Source organism: Thamnophis elegans, chromosome 7, assembly GCF_009769535.1.
Source record: "Thamnophis elegans isolate rThaEle1 chromosome 7, rThaEle1.pri, whole genome shotgun sequence".
NCBI lineage: Eukaryota > Metazoa > Chordata > Lepidosauria > Squamata > Colubridae > Thamnophis > Thamnophis elegans.
In genome coordinates this window covers 29,062,725-29,087,716 of record NC_045547.1, presented here as the reverse complement: position 1 = coordinate 29,087,716, position 24,992 = coordinate 29,062,725, and the positions used below count along the sequence as shown (strand labels likewise).

Sequence of the window (24,992 nt, the reverse complement as noted above, 5' to 3'; positions counted from 1 at the left end):
TCTTAGCCCCTGAGCCAGATTTCTACACCTTAGCAAAAAAAAAAAAAAAATCCAATAAAAAGGAAAGTGCCGGATGAGTCAAGGATAAAAGGTGTGACGGTGCAGATGATGTGTTGTCTTTACCAAAACAGAATGGAAAAGAGAGGCCCACAGGGGAAAGTCTAAACTAGTCTACAATGCAGGATTCTTGGCTCATGGAGGAAAAGACAGGATGGGAAGAGGGATCAAAGGAAAAAAAATAACAAGAAAAGGGGAAGGAGTGCAAAATGGAAAGAGCAGAAAGGAAAAGACCTCTAAAAGGTCACAAGAAGAAAAAGAATCAGTGGAATCTTGGGTTGATGGAGCTTGCTACAAATTTAGTATTAAAATAAACAGTTTAGACCAAAGTGCAACAGCTGCCAAATGCACAGTTTCCCCCCACCCCACCTCTCACCAGCCTTAAGCTTCTGTGTATTGCTTGATGCCCACACAGGCATTCCATGCACCCTCTTTTGAAGTGCCTCCCCCATCGGCTTGCACTGGTGCCTCCTCCTGCTCCTCAATGTCTTGCAGCTGCAGCTCCTCGTCCTTCTGCTGTTCTTGTTCTGGGTCTTGTTGTTCCTCGGGATTCTGTGTTGCAGCAGGAGGCACCTAAGGAAGGAACAACAGAAATAGGAATATCAGTAGTAGGGGCCTGGTGATTCCACCTCTTTTGTAAAGGTTGTGGAACAGAGCTTCAGCTTTGGGTTTAGTTAATTAGGATAGCCCAAAGGCTGAGATAATGACTTTAAGACTAGGGAATAACAGAATAATAGAGTTAGAAGGGATCTTGGAGGTCTTCTAGCCCAATCCCCTGCTCAGGCAAGAAATTGTCCAGACAAATGGTTGTCCAATCTCTTCTTGGCTTGTGCCTTCATAACTTATGGAGGCACGTTGTTCCACTGAATAATTGTTGTAACTGTCAGGAAATTTCTTCTTAGTTCTAGGTAGCTTCTCTCCTTGATTAGTTTCTATTGGTTGCTTTTTGTGCCTTCAGGTGCTTTGGAGAATAGCTTGACTCCCTCTTCTTTGTGGCAACTCCCAAAAGATATTGAAACACTGCTATCGTGTCATCCCTAGTCCTTCTTTTCATCAAACTAGACACAGCCAATTCCAGCAACTGTTCTTTATATGTTTTAGCCTCCAGTCCTCTAATCATCTTGGTTGCTTTTCTCTGCACTCTTTCTAGAGTCTCCACATCTTTTTTACATTGTGTCAATCGAAACTGGGTGCAGTATTCCAAGTGTGGCCTTACCAAGTCATTATAAAATGGTATCAACACTCCACATGATCTTGTTTTTATCCTTCTGTTAATGCAGCCTTGGATGTGGTTGGCTTTTTTGGCAGTAGCAGCATACTGCTGGCTCATAATTAACTGATTGTCCACTAGGACTCCAAGATCCATCTCAGTTACTACTCTTGAGCCAGGTACCACCTATTCTGTACCTGTGCATTTAGTTTTTTCTTGCCTAGAAAGTAAAACTTTACTTTTTTCATTATTGAATTTCATTTTGTCAGATAGGACTCAATGTTCAAGTCAAGATACTTCTGTATCTTAACCCTTTCTTCTGTAGTATGGGCTATTCCTGCTAGCTTGATGTCATCTACAAATCTGATTAGTTCCCTATTCCTGAAAATATATGTGCTTAGTTATCCTTGTCATATATGTCATCTTCTGTTCGCCTGTTTTATTTTTTAATTTAAAAAATCTTTTAAAAAGTGAGATGGAATAGGAAGACTGGTGGACACAATCTCTCTCAAAGGCATCATGCTACCTTTGCTGAACTAGATCATGTACTTGAATGTAAATACATCAACACATTATGTGATTAATATTTTGTCAATAAAGAACTTGGGACTAACCACCTCACTTCAGAAAATCCCTCACTCTGGAATTTCAGATAACAGAAAACGAAGCAGGACAATACCATGCAGATGTAAGCAATTCTGAAGAACTATACATTTATTTAAATTTTGGATTATTGTATCTATGAAAGGAAATAGGTATCAAAATGTAATTCTGTTCCATCTCTCCATGTAAAAAAAGAGTCTTCGTTCATTCCAGAAATAATATTTTTGAAAAGCAGAAAACATGGACCATTGGCTTAGAAATAAACATTTCTAAAACTAGGTTGGACATGATAGGGAACAACAAAGACCAAGTCTTAACATATTTGCCATTTGATAACTGAAAAGAGAGTTTAGAACATAGTCATTTAAATTTTAAAGACTGCTCTAACCTTGAGTTTCCGGCTAGACTCAGAACAGAGGCCACTGGGTGAGCTGCACAGTTCCTTCGAGACAACACACAGGAATTCTGATTGATCCTCATTCCCATAGTTATAGGATGACCCAATATTCACCAACTGTAGAAAGAGATTAATGTTTGTTAGACTAAATGATGCAAAATTTGGAAACATTTCTGGTCTGAAAAGGAACATAAGACCTGAAGAGGGCAAATGTTAGAGGAGTGCAGAAGACTTAATGTGAGTGCATTTGTCCTCCACAGTAGTCTTCATATGACAAGAAACAAAAGAAACGTAACTGTGATTTTCAATAGAGCCAAAAAAGATTCAATCTGCCAAAAGATTTTTTTTTATCATGCCAGAAAGAGCTAAGGAATATTTCCCCTCGATCTCCTATTAAGTTTGGAATGTTCTAGGATCTGAGAAATCTATAAATCTTAACCTTAGTCTAAGAATTGGAAGTATTGCCAATTCACAATTTATGTCTGCAATTTTACCTGTGGTTATTAAAAAGCACTGAAAACAGTGATAATCGGGCACAGGATTGCATGAAATGTCTTGCACAACAACACAGGTTTATTAAAAAGTTAAGCACCATACAGTTTAGTGGAACTTATTCCCAGGCATGCAGTCAGAAGTGGGGGGAAAATGACTAATAATTTTTATTAGGTCAAGAGCATGGGTTTTTTTTTTTCCCTTCTTTGAATCTGGTTCATGAATTACTTGTAAGAGCCAAGAGAGATGTATATGTGAAGCATGACTTCATGTTCTATTTTTTAAAAAAATTGAAGATTCTGAAATCTCTATCAAATTCTACACTGGGAAACCTATATTCATAAACTTTTAATAAACGTAATAAATAAATGAAATAATCTTGCATACCTGTTCAAAGCGCCACCCATCTGACATTGTGGAAACCATTTGTGTGAGCTCTTCCTCCTGACATTGCAGTACTCTGTAGACATGCTTTGGTGGCACCTAGAAGAAACAGAACAAGGAACAACAGATCGTATCAGCAAGGACTTTCCTGTCTACCTGGCCAGATTTTCTATTAATAAACAAAGCCAGGCAGTTGCTTCCCATCCTCAGTTCTAGGTCCTAGTAAAGAGAACTCTATGTCTAGGATGGCGAACCTATGGCATGCGTGCCACAGGTGGCACATGGAGCCCTCTCTGTGGGCATGCAAGCCATCGCCCAGCTGAGCTCCACCGGCCAGCTGATTTTCGGGTCTCTGCTGCACAAATATGGGAGACGTGCATGCATGCGCAGGATGCAGGGGGGTCACAGGGACATGCACGGGGGGTAGGGAGTGCAATGCCCCCCTTTCCCCATTTTTGATTTCAGGAGACTTCAGGGAGGTCTGCTAGACCCAAAATGGGGGGGTTTCCACACGCACGCGGGGGGTCATATGCATGTGAGGGGGACCACGAGAGTCGCATGCATGCACACATGTGCAGAGGGTGCATTGCATTATGGGTATGGGCTCGTGTACACATACTGTCACATGTGCAAGTGCGCTATTGCGTGCATGCGATTTTGTCACGCAAGGAGAAAAAGGTTAGCCATCACCGTTCTTTGCTATAGAAAAGACAGAAGCAATTGATAGTTGTTGGAACATCTGCACATGTGAATTAGACTGAAAACTTTTAGATGAGCAAGGAGAAGAGCTATAGTTCACCAAGTGAGCATCCTCTGGCAGGGCTGGGCTAAGGATCCAGAGTATTCTGGCAATCAAAATAAGTAGTGCTGTTACATGAATGATGTGATTCATTATAAGGCAAAAGGAGTGAGCTGTTCTGAACTTGGAAGGAGGAGAGGGACATCAAATTTCATGCCTGAAAAATTTCATGCCTTGAAATGAAACGTTTTGCACTATTCTCACATGGAGATTCAGAGCAAGACCACACATGAGAATAAAAAGTGCAATCCGCCTTGCAAGATTTAGTCAGTCTCTCCAGTGAAAAGAGATCTAAAAGTACAGATTTCCTCATTTCAGCAATCTCCAGATGGGTTGGGATTTCATTTCCCAGAATTCCCAGCCCATATTGCTTTGATCATTGGAGGCTGAAACTGAAATTGTGCCAACACATCTGGAAGGCACCTGGTTGGGAAAAGCTGCAGTACTATATGAGAATTGCTGCCAGTCAAAACGGAAGATATATGGACAAGTAGCTTAATATGTGAAATCCTAGGAGGTTTTCCAGCTTTTCACTTCTCTTATAACAACAAATATAGACTGAATTTTCAAGAATCATTCTTTCCAATTGCACAATTAACCCTGAATAATAAATACCACAAAATTAACTGAATTAAAACAGCCCCTGCTTTAACAATTAAATGCTGGCTTGCTTATTCCCAGTCTTTTAACATTTATCGTTGTTCAATTTTTTATTTTTTTTTTGTAAAATGAAGCTTAACATTCTGGGCACTTTTGTTTTCAATTTCTCTTAAATATAATTCTACATTTCCCAACCCACCTGGGTTATGGTGTAATCCTTTTCCTCCAGTCTGTCTTTTATTAGTCTGATTAGAGACCCAATGTTGTAGAATTCTGCTTCTTCCAGAACGCCTAATAATAGCGGAGAGCATATCAATAAAACAATAAGTACTGAACAATTTCACTATCAAGTAATATTAATTAAAATATAAATTTGGGTATTAAACAGAAAAGATTTGGCAATTCTTAAACTTAACTCACATCAGAATCACATGCTAATATGACAAGAGTGTGATATCTTTCACAGAGATCAAATTTGGAAAGGCAATCAAAATATATGGGGGGAAGGCAAGGCTACAATGAAAAATTACGTAAGGGAATATTTCTAATACTGGGACATATTTAATACTAAATGTATATTATAGCTCAATGTCTATGTCATCCCAACTCATCTCACAGTGTTGTTGTGAGGAAAATAGGAGTAGGAAGGTATGTTGGATATATTCGCTGCCTTGAGTTATTTGTAAAAATAATAAAGTTGGAATACAAATCTATCTTCTTCCATCTACCGTATTTTTCGGAGTATAAGACGCACCCTTTTCCCCTAAAAAAGAGGGTGAAAATCTGAGTGTGTCTTATACAGTGAATACAGCATTTTTGGCCTCCCGAAACCCCGTCCCCTTCACAAAAATGTGTGTGCATAGGCTTTGGGAGGCCTGCCAAGAGGCTGGGGAGTGCAAAAATGATGGGGAAATGGGCTGTTTTTTTGCCCGTTTGCCCCCCCCCCGAACACTCTACAAGCCTCCCAAAGCCTATGCATGCCGTTTTTTGAAAACAACAGACCAATTTTTGCAAAAAAAACCCACACCATTTTTTTGCTTGTTTTTGCCCCCCCCTCCCCCCCGCAGCATGCAGAGGGTTTGGGAGGCCTGCAGAATGTAATTTTTTTTTTAAAATGTACCTCTTCAAAATCTTGGTGCGTCTTATACTCTATCTATCTATCTATCTATCTATCTATCTATCTATCTATCTATCTATCTATCTATCATGTTATATGTTACTAATATAACAGTTGCAGTGATTCATTTAACAAAAAGTCATAAAATAGGGCAAAACTAACTTAACAAATTTCTCACTTAACAACATAAATTTTGGGCTCAATTGTGGTTGTACGTTGAGGACTATCTGCATTCCTTCCTTTTCTATTAGTACGTGTGAACAGACTAAAACGTAAACTCTGAATTAATAAAAAACGCATATTTCTTAGCAACTATGTGATAAACAAACATCATTTTCATTTAACTCTGAACAGTCCCAATGTTTACCTGATTCCCATCCATTCATTCAAGTCATCTGACCAAGTCATTTTTCTCTAGAATCACATTCAATTAAGCCTGTTTCTTCCTTTGTCATTTGAGTGTAACATTAACCAAACCAAATCAAATCAAAATTAATATATTAGATTTTTAATATCCCTCCGTTCAAGATTACTCCAGATACCTACTTTCATGGGCATTCACAACTACCTAATGATACCAATTCATACTTTCTGACATGCACTTTAATCCTTTCATTAATAATTAAACTTCACTTCACTTTTCCACATTCCACTCAATAAGGTTAATCCACCTTCAATCAAATCTATTACAATTACATTCTTTCTCATAGTTTCACCTAAGCACATGTATCTATTTTTCTTTCATCTGTTTTGATTTCTAATTATTATTAACAGTAGAATACATGCAATTACAATACTGGTAAAAATGTAGTGGTTTGTAATAAAAAAATGTACATGGGGTGATTAAACACAATAAAAAGAAAATGTGGGAGAACTAGTAACAGAAAAAAAGAAGAAATATCCATATAATTTTCATTTAGCATCAATATAGAATAAATTCAATACTCAATCTTATTATTATTCCATCTGGATCACATGGAAATCTATTGCTTTATATTCTTATTTTTAGAGCAAAAATCTTTTCAAAAATAGATAAGGCTCTTATCTGAATTCATCAGGAAAATATATTCCTTTCCATTTACATAAGATTATCCTCTTTGCCATGCCCCAGGCTTGATAAAACCAAGATCTTCATAAAATGACAAATTCTATATTTTAGGAAAATAGCTTGACAGGCCATTTATAGCTTAATTCTAATACTTCCCTACAAAGTTGCATATGGTGTTTTTTGCAGATGCTGTTTTGTATATGCAAAGTTACCATATGCTAATTTTTTATTGAAACAAAGCGATGACTGGACTAGACCAAATGATATCTTAGGGGAATATTGAATCCAAGCACCGGTCAAAGGATGAAAGTTACAAGACAAAAAAGACTCTGAAAAGGCAAAATAAGAGAGAAATGATCTGACAAATACTGAACAAGCTTGTAATTAATATGCTGTTCATTCACATAACACGAGTTTCTCTTTTTCCCCCCTACTAGGTCATGCAAACTGACAAGGAAGTTTAAGGTGATCGGATAAAACATGGAGCCAGAGGTAGTATTGAGCAGGTTCTGACCAGTTCTGGAGAACCAGTAGCAGAAAATTTTAGTAGTTCAGAGAACCTCTGACTGGCACTGCCCCCATCTATTCTCTGCCTCCCGATTTCCAGATGATCGGGAGGGGATGGAGATTTTACAGTATCCTTCCCCTGCAACACCCACCAAGCCATGTCACACCCACAGAACCAGCAGTAAAAAATTTTGAATCCCATAATTGCATGGAGCCCTCCCTAAAAAACACAAACAAAATAGACCTCAAAAGAGGGGGGGGGAATGGAAGTATGTTTAATAAAGAATACAAATTTCAGAAGGATAAAAGAGATGAAGCCCTGAGGCCAATACTCAACTAAGAAGTAACCATCCTAAATAGATACGTATTAGTAAAGGTGGCAGAAAACCTCACAACTTTCGTTTACTTTATTATATCAGCCTGAATAACAGAATTGTCATACAAATGCAAAAAAAGAAATAGTACTTATGAAATCTCTGCAGATAACACTGAATCTTAATGAAAGCAAGCAAACAAGCAAGAATACTTGCATTGAAATTCATCATTTCAAAATATTAATATTATTCATATTTCAATACATTTATTCTCAAAGATCGGATTTCCTAATTTTCTAATGCAATAGATTCATTTCATTGTAATAAATATGCTCTATTTCCGAATAAAGAATTTAATAAAAGAGGGGTGATTTTCTTCCATTAGGAAGCTAGAATGAATTTTGCAAAGAGAAAATAAATTAATCACCGTTTCTATATGAGCCCTTTCTACCTAATTTGAAAGTCGATCAGTTATCTCAATAAATTGTTATTGGCTTGACATGAAATAAGATTTAAAAAAAAGAACTCGTGGAGAAAAATAAGCACATGAATAGTATGCTGGAATGGTCTTTTCAGAACCATTCTCAGTAGCATCGCACTTAATAGTGTATAAATGATTACTGTTATGCAACAAAGTGTAGGGGAAATACTTCAGTTTCTCCAGCTCAGTGAGTCTATATTTAGTAGAATATGTGCATGTGAATAGAACCAAGCCTGTTAAAACAATCCAGAAAGAGATGCTTCAGATTCAAAAGGACATTTTTGTAACAGAAATAGCATGCTTAAATAAAAAGTTTTCTATTTCCATGAAGATAGGGCAGGAAAGGGAGATGGGAGATGGGAAAGGGATGGGTCGAGAAAGGAAGAGCTTTATTCTTCCAATTAGAAAAGGGAAAACAAAAATAAAAAGAGGAACAAAATAAGATTAGGGAAGAAAATGGTAAGTGAGCACCTGTCTACCCTCGACGAGTTCAAATAACCAGGACCGGACAGATTACACCCCAGGGTTCTGAAGGAACTGGCAGATGAGATCTCAGAACCACTGAACTATATCTTTCAGAGATCCTGGAGCACCGGGGAACTGCCAGAGGACTGGAAAAGAGCTGATGTGGTTCCCATCTTCAAAAAAAGAAAAAAAATAGATCCAGGAAACTATAGACCCATCAGTCTGACCTCAATACCAGGAAAGATTCTGGAAAAGATAATCAAGCAATGAATAAGCGAACACCTAGAAGTAAACAAAGTAATAGCCAAAAGCCAATATGGGTTTGTCAAAAACAGATTATGCCAGACTAATCTTATTGAATTCTTTGACAAAGTGACAAAATTAGTGGACCAGAGGAATCCCGTCAATATAGTTTACTTGGACTTCAGTAAGGCATTTGATAAGGTAGACCATAACCTACTACTAGATAAAGTAGAAGAATGTGGGTTAGACAGCATCACAACCAGATGGATTCGTAACTGGCTGACCAACCGCACTCAACGTGTAGTCCTCAATGGAACTGCATCTACATGGAGGGAAGTATGCAGTGGAGTATCCCAAGGCTCTGTTTTAGGCCCAGTACTCTTCAACATCTTCATCAATGATTTGGATGAGGGAATAAATGGGGAAGTCATCGAATTTGTAGATGACACCAAGTTGGCAGGAATAGCCAGAAGACAGGCTTAAGATACAGAAGGATCTTGACAAACTTGAACATTGGGCACTATCTATCAAAATGAAATTCAATGGTGAAAAAAGTAAGGTTCTACATTTAGGCAAGAAAAACGAAATGCACAGATACAGTATAGATGGTACTTTGCTCAATAGTAGTAACTGTGAGAGGGATCTTGGAATCCTAGTGGACAACCATTTAAATATGAGCTAGCAGTGTACAGCAGCTGCCAAAAAAGCCAACACCGTTCTAGGCTACATAAACAGAGGGATAGAATCAAGATCACGTGAAGTGTTAATATCACTTTATAATGCCTTGATAAGGCCACACTTGGAATACTGCATTCAGTTTTGGTCGCCACGATGTCGAAAAGATGTGGAGACTCTAGAAAGAGTGCAGAGAAGAGCAACAAAGATGATTAGGGGATTGGAGATTAAAACATATGAAGAATGGTTGCAGGAACTGGATATGTCTAGTTTAATGAAAAGAAGGATTAGGAGAGACATGACAGCAGTGTTCCAATATCTCAGGGGTTGCCACAAAGAAGAGGGAGTCAGCTATTCTCAAAGGCACCTGAGGGTAGAACAAGAAGCAATGGGAGGAAACTAATCAAGGAGAGAAGCAACTTAGAACTGAGGAGAAATTTCCTGACAGAACAATTAATCAGTGGAACAGCTTGCCTCCAGAAGTTGTGAATGCCCCAACACTAGAAGTCTTTAAGATGATGTTGGATAACCATTTGTCTGGAACGGTATAGGGTTTCCTGCCTAGGCAGGGGGTTGGACTAGAAGACTTCCAAGGTCCCTTCCAACTCTGCTATTGTATTGTATTAAGATGCTTGGCAGCTTACTCATAACATTCTTACACAGTAAGAGGTTTAAATGCATACTCCTAGTTCTCCAACACAAAACTGTAACTGCATTTTAAAAATTCCAGATATCTTCACTAGCTTTAAAACAGGCATATTCAAACTACAGCTCAAGGGCCGGATATGGCCCGCCAATGCAAAGTGGGATGAAAAGCAGCTGCCAGATTGTAAAGTAGTGCTTTAAAAGTCTTTAAAAACAGCCTTTCAGATGTTTTTCACAGCCATATGATCCAGGGCCAATAGCTGAGTAGGGGAGGGGGTGGTGCTGGCTTGAAAAGCAGCTGCCAGCTTGTAAAGTAATGCTTTAAAAGTCTTTAAAAACACTTTAAAAATGCTTTAAGATGTTTTTCGCAGTCATGTGATCCAGGGCAGGTGGGTGAGTAGGGTAAGGGCTGCTTTTAAAGTAGTGCTTTAAAAATGGATGGGTGGGGGACATATCTCCATGTCTCGTAGATTTTTTAAAATCAGCTGAAGTTGGCTAACACTAATTCAAATGCAACCGCAGTATAATGCCTGAAGGAGAATTCACCCACTGCTTTGATTCTTCCCATATATAAAGTGCATCCACTAATTTTGGTAGATATACACATGCACAACTGTGGCAAAAAGCAAATCCATTTGTGAATCCTCCAGGCTTAAAAGACCTTTAGCCCTATAATCCCAATTAAGCAGGCCCACACTTCCCATTGAATTAGTAGTATATTTATGTTCATTACAATTGTTCTTCATTTTAAATATTGTATTATTTCATGGGTTTTTTTGCACTACAAGTAAAGATATGTGCAGTGTTCATAGAAATTTGTTTTTTTCAAACTATATCCCCCAACAGTCTGAGGGACCATTATCCCTCTTTAATTCACCATTGGAAGCTCTCTGTGTGTGTGTGTGTGTGTGTGTGTGTGTGTGTGTGTGTGTGTGTGTGTTGATTCTCGCCTTCTTCCGCCTGCTTCCAATGTCTCTCAATGCCCATCTTGGGGGTTTTAGTTGCAGTCGAAAATTGGTGTAGTTCTCAGTCTGGATTATTGTGTGGTTATCTGAAACATATGATCAGGAGTTATTTTGAAAAAATCCTGTTTGTTTTATTCTTTTTTTAATGGCCTATTTTAAGGAGCATGAAGCTGCTGTTATAATGAAGTTATGCAAGTGGCAAGAAAGTTTGCACTCTTTTTCCCTTTTGGGAGGGGGGTCTTAAGTAAATAGATTCCTTGGGTCGAGCAAGTACAAAAGCAAAATGGACTGCTAAATTGGCCACACCCACTGAGTCACATGACCACCTAGCCACACCCATCCAGTTACATGACCACCTAGCCACACCCACCCAGTTACATGACCACCTAGCCACACCCACCCTGCTGGTCCGGCCCTCCAACAGTCTGAGGAACCATGAATCAGCCTGTTCAAAAAGTTTGAGGACTCCTGATTTAAAACATACTTCCTATCAGGGTTCCAAGAAACACCCCCAACGAAAGAAAACTTCAAGGCCTGAGTTTCCTCAAAATTCCATTTTATTAGAGATGTCAGGTTAGCACATCTGGAAAAACCCAAATCTGAAAGCTTCCAGGTTTTCCTCACCCAGTTGAAAGTTCAAGACCCTGCCCCAACACCCACAAGTCTATCACATGATCCAAAATCCTTCATTGAAACGAAGAAAGATTCCTCCCATCCACATCCATCCAGGTTCAGGGACAAAGTGACCTTGACTTTCTGAGAAAGAATGTTATTATGGCTACACATCACGCATACTCAAAATAATCCCCCCTCCCATTTTCCCACAGTAGAAAGTGCGGCAGGCCTGAAATCCAAAAAGTAAAAGATGTCATCCAGGTCTGACACTTCCAGCAACCCATTAAGAAAGTCAGTAAAATGTAATGGTTCTAACATATCCTTAGGTACCCATTCCATTGTTAATGAGCTGTTCATGATGAGCTGAACCTCTGAGTAAATAGAACTGAGGGGAGCTACTAGCATACTCCTTCTTATCTTATTCATAGCAAATTTTGAGGTACCTGAAGAGGCTTCACCCTGATTTTTTTTCCAGAAAAAAGAAAACTCCACATTTACACCAAAGAAAATGAATGTGAATTTAAGAGGACCAGGTGTATCACAAACATTGTTTCAGAAGATTAATTTTCTGAAAACTACTAAGTCATCCCCTGGATTGATGTAACCTAGAAAACCATAAATTGTTCCAATGTATTCTGGAACATTTCAATTTTCATGTCCAACTTTAGTTGAAACCAATCCTGAAGTATATTTTTCCCTCAACAAACGTATGCATGTAAAACTCTCACATATGTAAATTTATATATATATTAGCTTAAACAATCTCACAGTTGTTTTGGAGAAAAATGGGAGGTCAAAGTACTATGTATTTCACATTGACCTCCTGATAGAAAGGTGGGAAATAAATCTAACAAATGAACAAACTAAATAAGTAAATAGATAAGAGGTGATTAATACTAACCTTGATTAGCATATCTATTCACACTTTGCACCCACACTCATTTGCTCATGTTCAGCAGTTATACCGGAACCGTGTTAGTTGCTTTCTAACTCTCTCAAGAAAATGTACTACACCCATAAGTAATTCTTCGAGAAGAAACCTAGATTCTTTTTGGGTAAATATAGTAAATGCTAGTTGGTAATTAAGTCGTCCATAATAGAGCATACCAATGGCTTGTTTAGACCCAAGCATTATATGCTAACTAAGCTATTCTGAGGGATGTGGTGGCTCAGTGGCTAAGATGCTAAGCTTGTTGATCAGAAAGGTCGGCAGTTCGGCGGTTCAAATCCCTAGCGCCACGTAACAGAGTGAGCTCTCATTACTTGTCCCAGCTTCTGCCAACCTAGCAGTTAGAAAGCATGTAAAAATGCAAGTAGAAAAATAGGGACCACTTTGGTGGGAAGGTAACAGCGTTCCATGCTCCTTCGACGTTTAGTCATGCTGGCCACATGACCATGGAGGCGTCTTCAGACAGCGCTGGCTCTTTGGCTTTGAAACGGAGATGAGCACCGCCCCCTAGAGTCAGGAACGAATAGCATGTATATGCGAGGGGAACCTTTATCTTTACCTAAGCTATTCTGGCTTATTCAATATATATAGTTTTTTTTTAAAAAAATCCTGACTTAGTTTGAAGTATAAATCTATCCAGTGAGTTAAATCTTTTCAGCCAATAAAACCAACTGATTTCCCATATGGAAATGTGACAAAATCGTGCCTATCAGAAAAACAACTTAACTAACTTGACAGATGGTTTAAGAATAAATTTCCATCTATTTAGTTAGCTTGATTTATAAAGCCTCCCACTCAGCACATAACTCGGGGCATCATTTGTAAACAACAATTAAGTCCATATAAAATGACTTAAAAATAAAAACAAAATTCAAAACATAAGGACGTTCAGTGCTGGGAAAAATTAAACCAACAGAATTATTCTCTTGCCTTAATTTCCCCACTGCTTGGGAAAAGGTTCAGATTTTTATGCCCTCTGAAAGGCAGGAAAGGTTGGGGCCAAACAAATCTCAAGGAGAAATTGTGTTCCAAAGGGCAGGAAAGTAACAGAGAAGGCATAAGTCCTGTGTCTTGCCTCATGACACTGTCTAAGTGACGCAATACTGTCAACCATGTCTGATCAAACTTGCCCTGCCAGATCTAACCTGAAGAGCAAAAATAATCAAAAATTATTTTCCAGTCTTGCAAATAACCCAGCCCTGTGACATGAAAAACTTCATAATGAGAACCAGGATCTTGAACTATGCTCAAAAGCTCTGATAATCAATGTAACTCATAAAATAGAGAGGTACCCTATTCATATCCCTGCATTCTGGGCCAGCAGAAGCAGCTTCTGAGAGGTCATTGAGGACAGCCTATGTGGAGCCATTGCAGTAATCCAACTGTGAGGTTGGAACTGTAAAGCATGAATGACTATGAGGAGAGCCTCCTGATTCAGACATAGGCACAACTGGTATTGTTCCTCTTAGAACAAGAGCTGTACATCTCCCAAACTGCACATTGGGTAGATTTGAAGCAGTGCTATTCTATCCAGAAAGAATATGGAAAGTCTCTAGATCAGATGGTCCCCAAACCCATAGCTACTTGTATTACAAGGGTTAAGATTGAGCCTGTTCCCACCAGTCAGGTCCCTGTAGCCAGTCAGGTCCCTGTAACCTCTAGACATCAAGACAGAATATTGATGGTATCAATTAAGATATACATCCAACTTCATGCCTATGAATGACCCCATCCAGCAATCTTCTATAAACAAGAGTTAGAAAAGAATCAAGCCTTGAGCTATCCTACAAAGCTAGAACCTTGAGTTAGACCTCTCTCCTCATCTCCACAGCACCACCAGCTTGAAATGGCCTAAGAAGAAAGATAACCACAACAACTTTATAACTTCCAACACTTAAGTCAGTCCACAAGGATATAATAATCAATGGTATCAATACTTTCAAGTAAAATAGAGGAAATACCACCTCTACAGTAATCCTGCTACAAGTCAACAAATGAAATCAACACCACATCTACACTGTACCCAGGTTTGAAACCCTACTCGGAAAGATTCAGAAATCCACATCTAGAGACCTTTGAAACTGCAACCTACTTTCTTAGCAACTTTTCCTAAAAAGGAAGCAGTCCAGAAATTAACTAACACAGTCAGATCCAACATGATTTCTTGTGGGGGGGGGGGGATGTTTTGTTAAGCATGGGTTGGACCACCCCCTCTTTCAAGGATGAATCACTGCTTGGAATCAACACACATGCTCTAGTTAACCTTAACCAACTAGCCAGATTATATCACCAAGCATACAGATATTTGATTCATGAAGAAACACTCAAAATTTAATCTTCAACCATATCCACTATCTAGCTCTAATCCAATGATAGCTAAATAAAAACTTGTTGGATTCTATTTTGCTCTTATTATTTTTATCACAGTAGCTATCAATATCTACTAAACAGAATTATCTGCCAGACAGAAGAGCAGTATTAAGGAATTGGGAATTTCTAGCCCCAAATATCAGAGACCAGGTTGCAACTGGTGACTGGGGAATTCTGGAAGTTTTGAGGTCCATATACTTTAAAGTTTCTGAGGTTAAGAAATATTAGCCTAAGGGAAATTGGCTACAAATAAATTGGAAATTTATTTGCTACATATGCAAATAAAATGATTTCCATTTTGTTCCTCTGTCATCATTTGCATCCGCACATCTCTTCCCTAGAGGAACCTGTGTGTGATACATTTCAGCAGCGGGCATGTGGGATCCAGGCACTTAATGAAACCACTGAGGAACTAAAGTTACACTTAGGAACTAGCATTTTGTTATTCATCAGAACAATCTATTTGGACCTGAAGCCTTATTAGGAACCTCACAATATGTCACTTTCCTTCCTCAGCAAATTAGGAGAATATATTAATAAACAAAGCAAAAAATACAGCCACTCTCAGTTTGAAAGTTGTGGGGAGGAAAACAAAGAAGCAGTTTCATTTTCCAATCATCACAGAAAATTACTGTCATCATCATGACAACGATGTTGTTCTTCTTTTCCTTCGTCTCTTCAATACTAAAGTAGTATCCAGAACCAGAACAAGAATAGAAATAGAATAAAATATTGTAATTTCATTATAATAGTACATGTTTTGATTACTATGAGATTTAACATTAGAAAAACTGAGACCAAGCTAAATATTTAGCATGTTATGATAGTTATTTACTGCCTTTTAAAATTCTACCAGTGCACATTTATCTATAAATTTCTATGTGCAACTGTGATTCCAAATAAGTGAGCACAAGACTATGTTCTTATTGTGAGATCCTATAAATGTCTACTCAACCCCTTTTGAGATCAATAACACTTATTCTTGATAAGTGAATATATGTAGGAGTGCAGAGTTAATACTTTTCTGTACTTAACAGTATATTCTTTACATGCTTTGCTATCATTGTATTGTATCTTCCTTTTCTCAAATATAATTCACCACAGTCAGAATTTATTTAGCCTGGACATAGTCTTAAACCTATTTGCAATTCCAAAATTCCCTGTAAACTCAATTTGAATGTAATTGTTCCTAAATAAATTCTTATATGTACCAAAGTTTTAAAAAAAAATGTAATTTCAGGTTCTTCAAGAGTGATCAGTTGTAACATGCTAAATTCTAAACTTAGGTTACCAAGACAGGATTTTTGTACATAACATGTCCCCAAATAAACCAGACATGGGTGTCCATAACATGTAGCTGAATTCTTATAACACATACTGCACCTTTAATCTCATGTACTGTTGCCTGAACTCAGTCAGTTCTTCTCCCTATTCTTACTCCTTTTTTTGTGCTATAAGAAAATTGTGCTTTGAATAATTCAGACAAGTACTCTCACCACTGCCAACTACTCCCACAAGAAAAGGAAACTGTCAGAACAGAGAAGCTGAAAATGGCGTAATGCTGGGAATTAGCTCATCAGCTTTTTTCTTTTTAAATTGGAAAAAAAACCTTTATTATAAGCACATAATCACTTTACACTCTTCAGGCTGATGTTAAAAATTAGAAAAGACACAAGAGAATGAAATACCAAAAGCAAAGTAAAAAAACATAAAAACATAAAAACAACATTAAAATGTAGCTTTCAACATTAGACTTCTTCCTTCCCATTGTCTTCTATCTCTTACTGCTACTGTCAGACTCCCAAATGCAATGTAACATCATAAGTATGTAGTACGATAGACTTGAAGGGCCGGTGAAACATGTTCATTTTGGTGCAATATATTAGTTGCGCACATATTGGTATAGAGGATTGTGTGTTGTTAGTATGATTTTTTGGGTATGGGATTTTCTTTCTTTCAATGTGATATATATTGATGTTGAGGGTGGATGCAGTAAGGAAGGCTCAGCCAATCTCATTGTACACATGTTGTGTATTGACAATAAAGGTTGAAACTGAATAAAAGCGTTTATACTATTTTCCTTGAACACTGGAAATTATAGCTTGTATATATTTATATGGTTTGCTCTACTGTTTAATTAGCTGATTGCTATCACAAACAAGTGCCACCAAAATATGTCACTGGCAGCTGGTTGTTAGGATTCCTGAACACAGAGTAATAAATAGCATTCAACAAAACGATAAAAAAAAAATTGAAGGAAAGACGCTGCTTCTAAATCTAAATATTTAGAATACCAAGCATCAGTGTATTTACAAGGGTACAAACCATCACCCTTGGGATGCACTATTTGGCCTGTTTCTCATTTTCCCAACACAGAACTGCACCAAGGGGGTGCAGACCGTTAAAAATAAATGGTAGAGCCAAAGCAAATCAAGGACCACAGTACAGAAGTAAATAAGTACAACTGCTCTTTATTTTCAAGTTCAGAGTCTCAACCCGACTCAACATGGTTGTGGTGGGTGAGGACAATATCCATGTGGGCATTCCCAAGTTGGGTAGTAAGAACTGCCAACTTTCATTATAAGAAGACGTCAATCTCTGACCCAGATTAAGGTGAAGTATGCAACTATAGTTCCACCCGTTTATTTTGTAAGAAATTAGCCTGGCCTGCCTTCTCCTTTCTTCTCCTCACTTCAGCTGCTAGATTAATGTCCAGTAGCATACCAAAGGGATGGGGGTGGGGAGGGGGGGAGAAAGGGCATCCACCTTGGGTGCAAGGAGTGGAAAGAATGGGCCTTTGGTCAGTAAAAAGAAGCTTGAGGTTACCCTATTAGTTAAAGGTAAAGGTTCCCCTCGCACATATGTGCTAGTCTTTCCCGACTCTAGGGGGCAGTGCTCATCTCCATTTCTAAGCCAAAGAGCCACCATGATCTCTGGAGAGCTAGGGATGGAGGCCATGCTTCCATCCTAGTTCTCCTGGACCTCTCAGCGGCTTTCGATACCATCGACCATGGTATCCTTCTGCGACGACTGCGGGAGATAGGGGTGGGCGGCACTGTCTTGCAGTGGTTCTCCTCCTATCTCTCGGACAGGTCGCAGTCGGTGTTAGTGGGGGGGCAGAGATCGTCCCTGAGGCCCCTAACCTATGGGGTGCCGCAGGGGTCGGTCCTATCCCCCCTACTATTTAACATTTACATGAAACCGCTGGGCGAGATCATCCGAAGGCACGGGATAAAATACCACCAATATGCGGACGATACACAGTTGTATCTGTCCGCCCCGTGCCAACTCAATGAAGCGGTGGACGTGATGAACCGGGGACTGGAAGCCGTTAAAGACTGGATGAGAGCAAACAAGCTGATACTCAACCCAGACAAGACCGAGTGGCTGTTGTGTTTCCCTCCCAAAAATTTGACCAACATACCATCACTCAGGCTGGGGGGGCAAAATTTATACCCCTCAGAAAGGGCCCGCAACTTGGGAGTCCTCCTGGATTCACAGCTAACTTTTGACCACCATCTCTCAGCTGTGACCAGGGGGGCATTTGCCCAGGTTCGCCTGGTGCGCCAGTTGCGGCCCTACCTGAATCGGGAGGCCTTCACAACTGTCACTCGAGCCCTTGTGATCTCTAGGCTGGAATACTGTAATGTGCTCTACATGGGGCTGCCCTTGAAGAGCATCCGAAGACTTCAGCTAGTCCAGAATGCGGCCGCGCGAGTGATCGTGGGCGCACCACGGTTCGCCCACATAACACCGATCCTCCGTGAGCTGCACTGGCTACCTGTTGGTCTCCGGGTGCACTTCAAGGTCTTACTCACCACCTATAAAGCGCTCCATGGTAGTGGATCTGGCTATTTGAGAGACCGCCTTCTGCCAATTACCTCCCTGCGTCCCATCAGATCGCATAGAGTTGGCCTCCTCCGTATCCCATCCGCCAGTCAGTGCCGACTGGCGACTACTCGGAGGAGAGCCTTCTCTGTTGCGGCTCCGACACTATGGAACAATCTCCCCGTGGAGATTCGTACCCTCACCACCGTCCAGGCCTTCCGCACAGCCCTCAAGAACTGGCTAGCCCGTCAGGCCTGGGGATAATCTTATTTTCGCCCCTCCCGAATGCTGAGTGAATGTTGAGTTTTACTGTCTAATTTACTTTGTGCACATCTCTTTTTGGTATTGTCCTACACTCCCCTTCCCTTTTTTGATTGTAAGCCGCCCTGAGTCCCCTCAGGGAAAAGGGCGGCCTATAAATAAACAAATCAAAAAAAAAAAAAAATCATTGTCCGAAGACATCTCTGTGGTCATGTGGCCGGTATGACTAAAAACTGAAGGCACACAGAACACTGTTACCTTCCCACCAAAGTGGTCCCTATTTTTTCTACTTGCATTTTTATATGCTTTCGAACTGCTAGGTTGGCAGAAGCTGGGACAAGTTACAGGAGCTCACTTCATTACACAGCACTAGGGAATTGAACTGCCGAACTGCCAACCTTTCTGATCAACAAGCTCAGCGTCTTAGCCACTGAGCTACTGCATCCCTTTGGTACCCTATCACTGCATATATATTTATTTCTGTGTCAGACAAGTAGTCTAATTTGGTATAATGCATTATTCTATGTTCTTTGTTATAGAACATGGGGAATCATTTCCTGAGAAAATATGTGAAGCGTTCACTCTCATGAAAAAGATCACATTGCCAGAAAATATTTAACATGTTCTTAAGGCCCTGCTATAATATTACTGTCACAAAATATGATTTTAGACAACAGACACAGAGACAAGAGTATTCCCAAGTGTATTTCAGAGGCATTTCAATAAACAGCGCTTAGCAATCAATTATGTTCATTGCACACCATAAACAATACAGCTTGTCCTCAATTTATGACCATAATTGGGCCCAAAATTTCATTGCGAAGTGAGGCATTTGTTGAGTTTTGCTCCACTTTATGACCTTTTTTGCCACAGTTATGCGAATCACTGCATTTGTTAAGTGGATTGTGTTGTCATTAAGTGACCCATTGACTTTGCTTGTCAGAAGCTGGCTGGAAAGGTTTCCAATGATGATCACATGACATGGGCGTATCAGTCGTATCCCACCAGTGATACCTGGGTTCCAGAACATACAAATCTATAGACTTACCTTCCTCAGCCATGTCTTTATCCAGTACCAGTTTCCCATGCCGGAGGAAATTCAGAATAGGTCCAAAATAGGTTGGATCTCGATCTATGAGATACGCGCCAGTCTCATCCTAAACCAAAAGCAAAGAACCAAACAAGCCATGTATCACTAACTTTTCTGAGTTCTTTCTTTATGTGGATCTTCAAAAAAAATTGAATTCAATCCCTCACCCAAACCTCTGAATAAATTTAGTTTTCAGGGATAAGAAATGAAACATTATTATGGATCATTAAGTGCTTAAAAACAGAGCCCAGAGAAAGAATTAACGGGTCAGGTTTCATAATAAAGGGGGTATAAACACCAGTTAGAACATGTGCTTCTTATGTAAGGCTTAAAGTTAAACCAGTAAGAATCATTTAGAAATCAGCAGTCTGGTAACCAATTTTGCTGACCCTTCATTACTCAAGAGGGGTAAAAGAAAATTCAGAAAGGTTGAATATGCCTTAACATACGCTTATATGTAAAATGATACAAAACAGGGCAAAACCTTTTGAAATGTTTTATACACACGAACAGACAGAGAGAAAGAGAAGAGAAAGAGAGAGAGAAAGAGAGAGAGGGGGAGAGGGAGAGAGAATAAGAGAGATTCATACCTACTATATTGATGGGAATAAAGTGGCAATGACTGTTCAGAAACAGATCTTGATAAAGCTACAAAGTGTGAAGGTATTTATTATTTATATCTTGCCTTTATCATTTTTTTATAAATAACTCAAGGTGATGAACACCTACAATTCTCCTTCCTGTTCCTATTTTCTCCACAACAGCCACCTTTAATAGATTAGCAGAGTTGGAAGGGGCCTTGTAAGTAATCTAGTCCAACCCCCCACCTCCCAAGCAGAAAACCCTACGCCATTTCTGACAAAGGACAGTCCAGTCTCTTCTTGAAAACTTCCAGTGATGAAGCTCCCACAACTTCTGAAGGTAAGGGAGAGGGACTGGCCCAGGGTCACCCAGCCAGCTTTCGTGCCTAAGGCCAGAAAATTTGGTTTCCTGATCTCTAGCCTAGTGCCTTAACCCACAAGAGACACATCCCAGGATAGTATCCATTAGGAAAAAAATAAAACAAATTGTACTGCCAACATTAAATGTGTTACACAGATATACTGTTCACCTATGACTGCTATATCTCAAAAATTGCTGTATCTCAAAACTGCTTTTTAAAAAAATCAATCTGGAACAACTCTCCAAAGAGAAAATATCTGACAGAGATGGTTTGTTTGTTTTTACTGGGGAACAATGGACAAAAAAAGGAAGTTTGTATAAAACTATGCACACTCAGCAAAAGAGATGTGTTTGTCTGTCATATTTATGGGAACCCTAAGGCATTAAATGTAGTTGAATAGCAGGAGACTCAGGGCAAATAATTATAAAGATATTTAAGCTGTGAAGTATTTAAATAATTTTTGTTAAACGCACTACATCAATATACTGAGTTTACTCAAGCCTTGTGCTATGGCATAAATTTTATTTATGTAACACAATGGCTAAGTTTGCAAAACAAAGTCAAAACCAATTGCATGTATCTGCAGGATCAGAGGGGAGAAAAAAAGCAAAGCTGCCAAGAAAAATAGGAAGAGAGGGATTTGGCAAGGCTGCCATACTTTGTGTGTTTGTGCGTGTACGCAGGCACAACTGTTTACTTCCTCCAAATAATATTGGCCAATTTGAAACAATGGGTTCACAAAGACTACACAGTATTCATGAAACAGATTAAGATGTGATCTGAATTAATCAAATTGGCTGGGTTCACCCAACAAACTACATTTTATATAAATTCTATTCAGTTTGTAATGGAAGTGTAAATCAGAGGGACTAAAAGACATTTGCTGAGGTCTAACATGCTGCATCTAAATGAACTATCCTTATATTATGGCTTTAGCTGATACTCTGGCTGACAAAATACATTATCACAGTGGCTGGATTCCTTCAATATGCTAAAGCCCCTCTTAGCCTAGCCTAGTTGTGTGCAAATCCAGCCATCCCACTACAAAACACATTTTAGCTTAACAAGCTGTCCAAAGTTAGCAGCTTTTTGATCCTATCATCATATTTATTTCTGAATGCATATCCTTGGAGGATAAACACCGAAGTCAACTGCCCTTGGCCTGACTGAGCATATGCTTTACTCCATTTTAAAAAAATCAACAACTCAAAAAACATCCTGAGGATGAAGTTTTTGAACGGCTGCCCAAGACTACATTAGCCTTAGCAAAAGCTGCATCCAGCGCCAAGATCAACTCTTGGAACCACTGGCTATAAAAGATCCACCTTAACACAAGGGATGTTACGGTGAGGAAGAGGATGGAAACGACTCCTAAGTTCGCGGTTATTTTGAGTACTGGGCAAAATTTCTTCGAGGCCCTTTGTGGGTGAACAAGTGGAGTTTTCGTGATCTTTATCGAGGCTTTTAACGGAAATCAGCGCGCTTCGGAGATAAAGGGCAATCCACATTATCTCCACCAAGCCATTTAATCGGCACCCTCGCGTGCAAAAAGCAGAAGCTGGAAGACTTTCTCGGCATTTTTCAACCAGCAGAGCGACTGGCCTGAGGGCATTTAAAAACAAGTTTTATCGCTTACACTTTGGCTGCTCAGGCAGGGCAGAGACGCGGATGCTTCTATATAGGACTTGCCTCGCTTTTTAAACAGTGTAGCCCAGTGGTTCCCAACCTTTTTTGGGGGGGCCATACCCCACCTAAGCATCTCTAAAATCCTGGTTCCCCACCCTCCCACCCCACCTATAACTCTTTTTTTACTCCAAAAGCTAACTCTACTCACCCGGAGGAAGCATAAAGGGCCATTAACTTGTTTTAAACAAGGTTCAAATTGCCCCCATCAAAAATCAAATCCCCCCCTGCGGGGCGTGGCTCCCATGTTGGGAATCATTGGTGTAGCTGTAGCCGAAGAGTACCGGGAAGAAACCCTCGTTCCTTACGTAAAGCTCCAAAACCCCTGAGGAATTGGGGGGGGGGGGGCGGACGGACGGACGACAACTTTGCATGTTCACGAAGTAAACATGCGAGTGTGACTTTGCAAAAAAAACCAACAACAAATGACTTCTGCTTATGGGGCGAGACTCGAAAAGTGGGTGAAGCGAGGGGAGAAAAGCTTAGCAAGATCTTTACAAAGTGGGCTCCGATCTTCCGAAACAAAGGGAGCAACACCCCCCCTTCATCGCTGCCCACAGCGGGAGCATCGGCGTTCGACACGCCCGGCGATTGAAGCGAAGGGGGAAACGCTCGCGTGTTCGCAAAACAGCCGAGCTCCTTGGGAGGGTCGGCGGAGCGCGGGCGCTTACCCGATCGGACTGCAGCTCCTCTCCCTGGCACAGGCGGCAGAGGAAGGATTTCTGCTCGCGGCACAAGGTCTGCTTGGTGGTTAAGAAAACGGTGCCCCCGACATTCAGCCGAACCCATTTGCCTCGGCTGCTGGGGGGAAGCGGCTGCTGCGAGCAAGCCCACGCGTACGAAGTCGCCTTCTGTGCAGCCGGTGCGTCCTCCCCTCGTTCCATTCTCATCTCTTTCTCTGGGCGCGTCCCCTCCTACTTTCACAGAGAGGCGGGACGCGGCTTGCAGGTGTTGCGCCCCGGAGGATTCTGGGGCTTGTAGTTCGTTTCGAGGCTAGGACACATTTCAGACTTAAGCGGGAACCCAAGAAATCAAGCGTGCGGGTTATTTTGCCCGATATTGTGGCACTTGAGTGACAGCGTGCTTGGCTGAGTTTCCTTTGGATGACGGGTCAACGATCTTTTTAAAGCAGAAAGTGCAAAAACAATTCAAAGCCGTGTTTCTCAGTCTTGGCAACTTTTAAGATGAGTGGATGTCAACTCCCAGATTTTTCCAGTCAGCATGTTTGAATAAAAGTCCGCCCATCTTAAAGTTGCCAAGGTTGAAAAGTGCTTTAAAAAATACATTTTAATGGCAGAGACATTTTCACTGAACCCTCCTACAAGGTGCATGAATTTTCACTAGATCTGGGGAATTGGGTGATGTTCCAACTTTTTAGGATGATATTCCAATTTTTTTAAGTTAATCTTAAGGCTCATTGGGTGCCACGTATGGAACTGGTGGATTATTTAATAATCTTTTGATATCTACTGGACAAACCTATCCAGGGCTAAATCTTATTTATAGCATCATTACATCACTATTCTATTTTGCCAAGAAGGTTGTAAGATTCAGTATCTCTTTTCTTTCTAGATATACAGTATCTGTATTGGGTCATTTCTAAAACAAGAATGTCATAATTTCCTAAACTCCATTCAGTAAACTGGAAATTAGTAACTTCTGCAGTTCAGGGATGTCCTACACATGTAATTTGTTTCTTTAAAAAAAACCCAGTTCCCTAGATTTGTACTGTAAAAAACCACTGCTTTAATTTCTCCTTTCAAAAGCATGGAGCTTAATTAAGAATATGTCAGCTTTTCAAATGGAGACCAGACAACCAAAACCAATTGTTCTTGTTAGTTGCAAAATCCTGTCCGACCCATCACAACCCCATGGATAACATTCCTCCAGGCGTTCCTCTACCATCCTCTGCTGGAGTCCATTTAAGCTCATGCCTACTGCTTCGGGGACTCCATCCAACTACCCCATTCTCCTAATTACCCCTATTAAAGTAATAAAATCTTGCAAGTCTGAAAGACCCCCCTCTCCCACCTTTAGATGCAGAGACTTGGAGGGGGGTGGCCAATTCCGATATGCTTTCTCCAGCACTGGTTCCAGTTTTGGACTCATATTTCTCTTTCAGATTGTCTAAACCAGTGATGGCGAACCTTTTTCGCCTCGGGTGCCAAAAGCACAGGCACGCTCGCATGCTCACCCCCATAATTTAATCTCCCATGCTGTGACCCCTGCACATGTGTGTGTGACACACACA

The 24,992-nt window shown here is 40.1% G+C and overlaps 1 protein-coding gene across 1 annotated transcript; it reads right to left on the bottom strand.

The window, feature by feature from the left end:
- Window positions 1-23,702, bottom strand: KCTD17 (potassium channel tetramerization domain containing 17). The gene is made up of 6 exons (XM_032221942.1): window positions 23,413-23,702; window positions 20,074-20,182; window positions 4,742-4,833; window positions 3,147-3,242; window positions 2,259-2,384; window positions 1-630 (listed from the first exon to the last, which is right to left on the bottom strand). The coding sequence occupies exons 1-6, from the start codon at window positions 23,629-23,631 to the stop codon at window positions 439-441; spliced, it is 834 nt and encodes a 277-aa protein (XP_032077833.1). The 5' UTR covers window positions 23,632-23,702; the 3' UTR covers window positions 1-438.
- Between the last annotated feature and the right edge of the window lie 1,290 nt (window positions 23,703-24,992).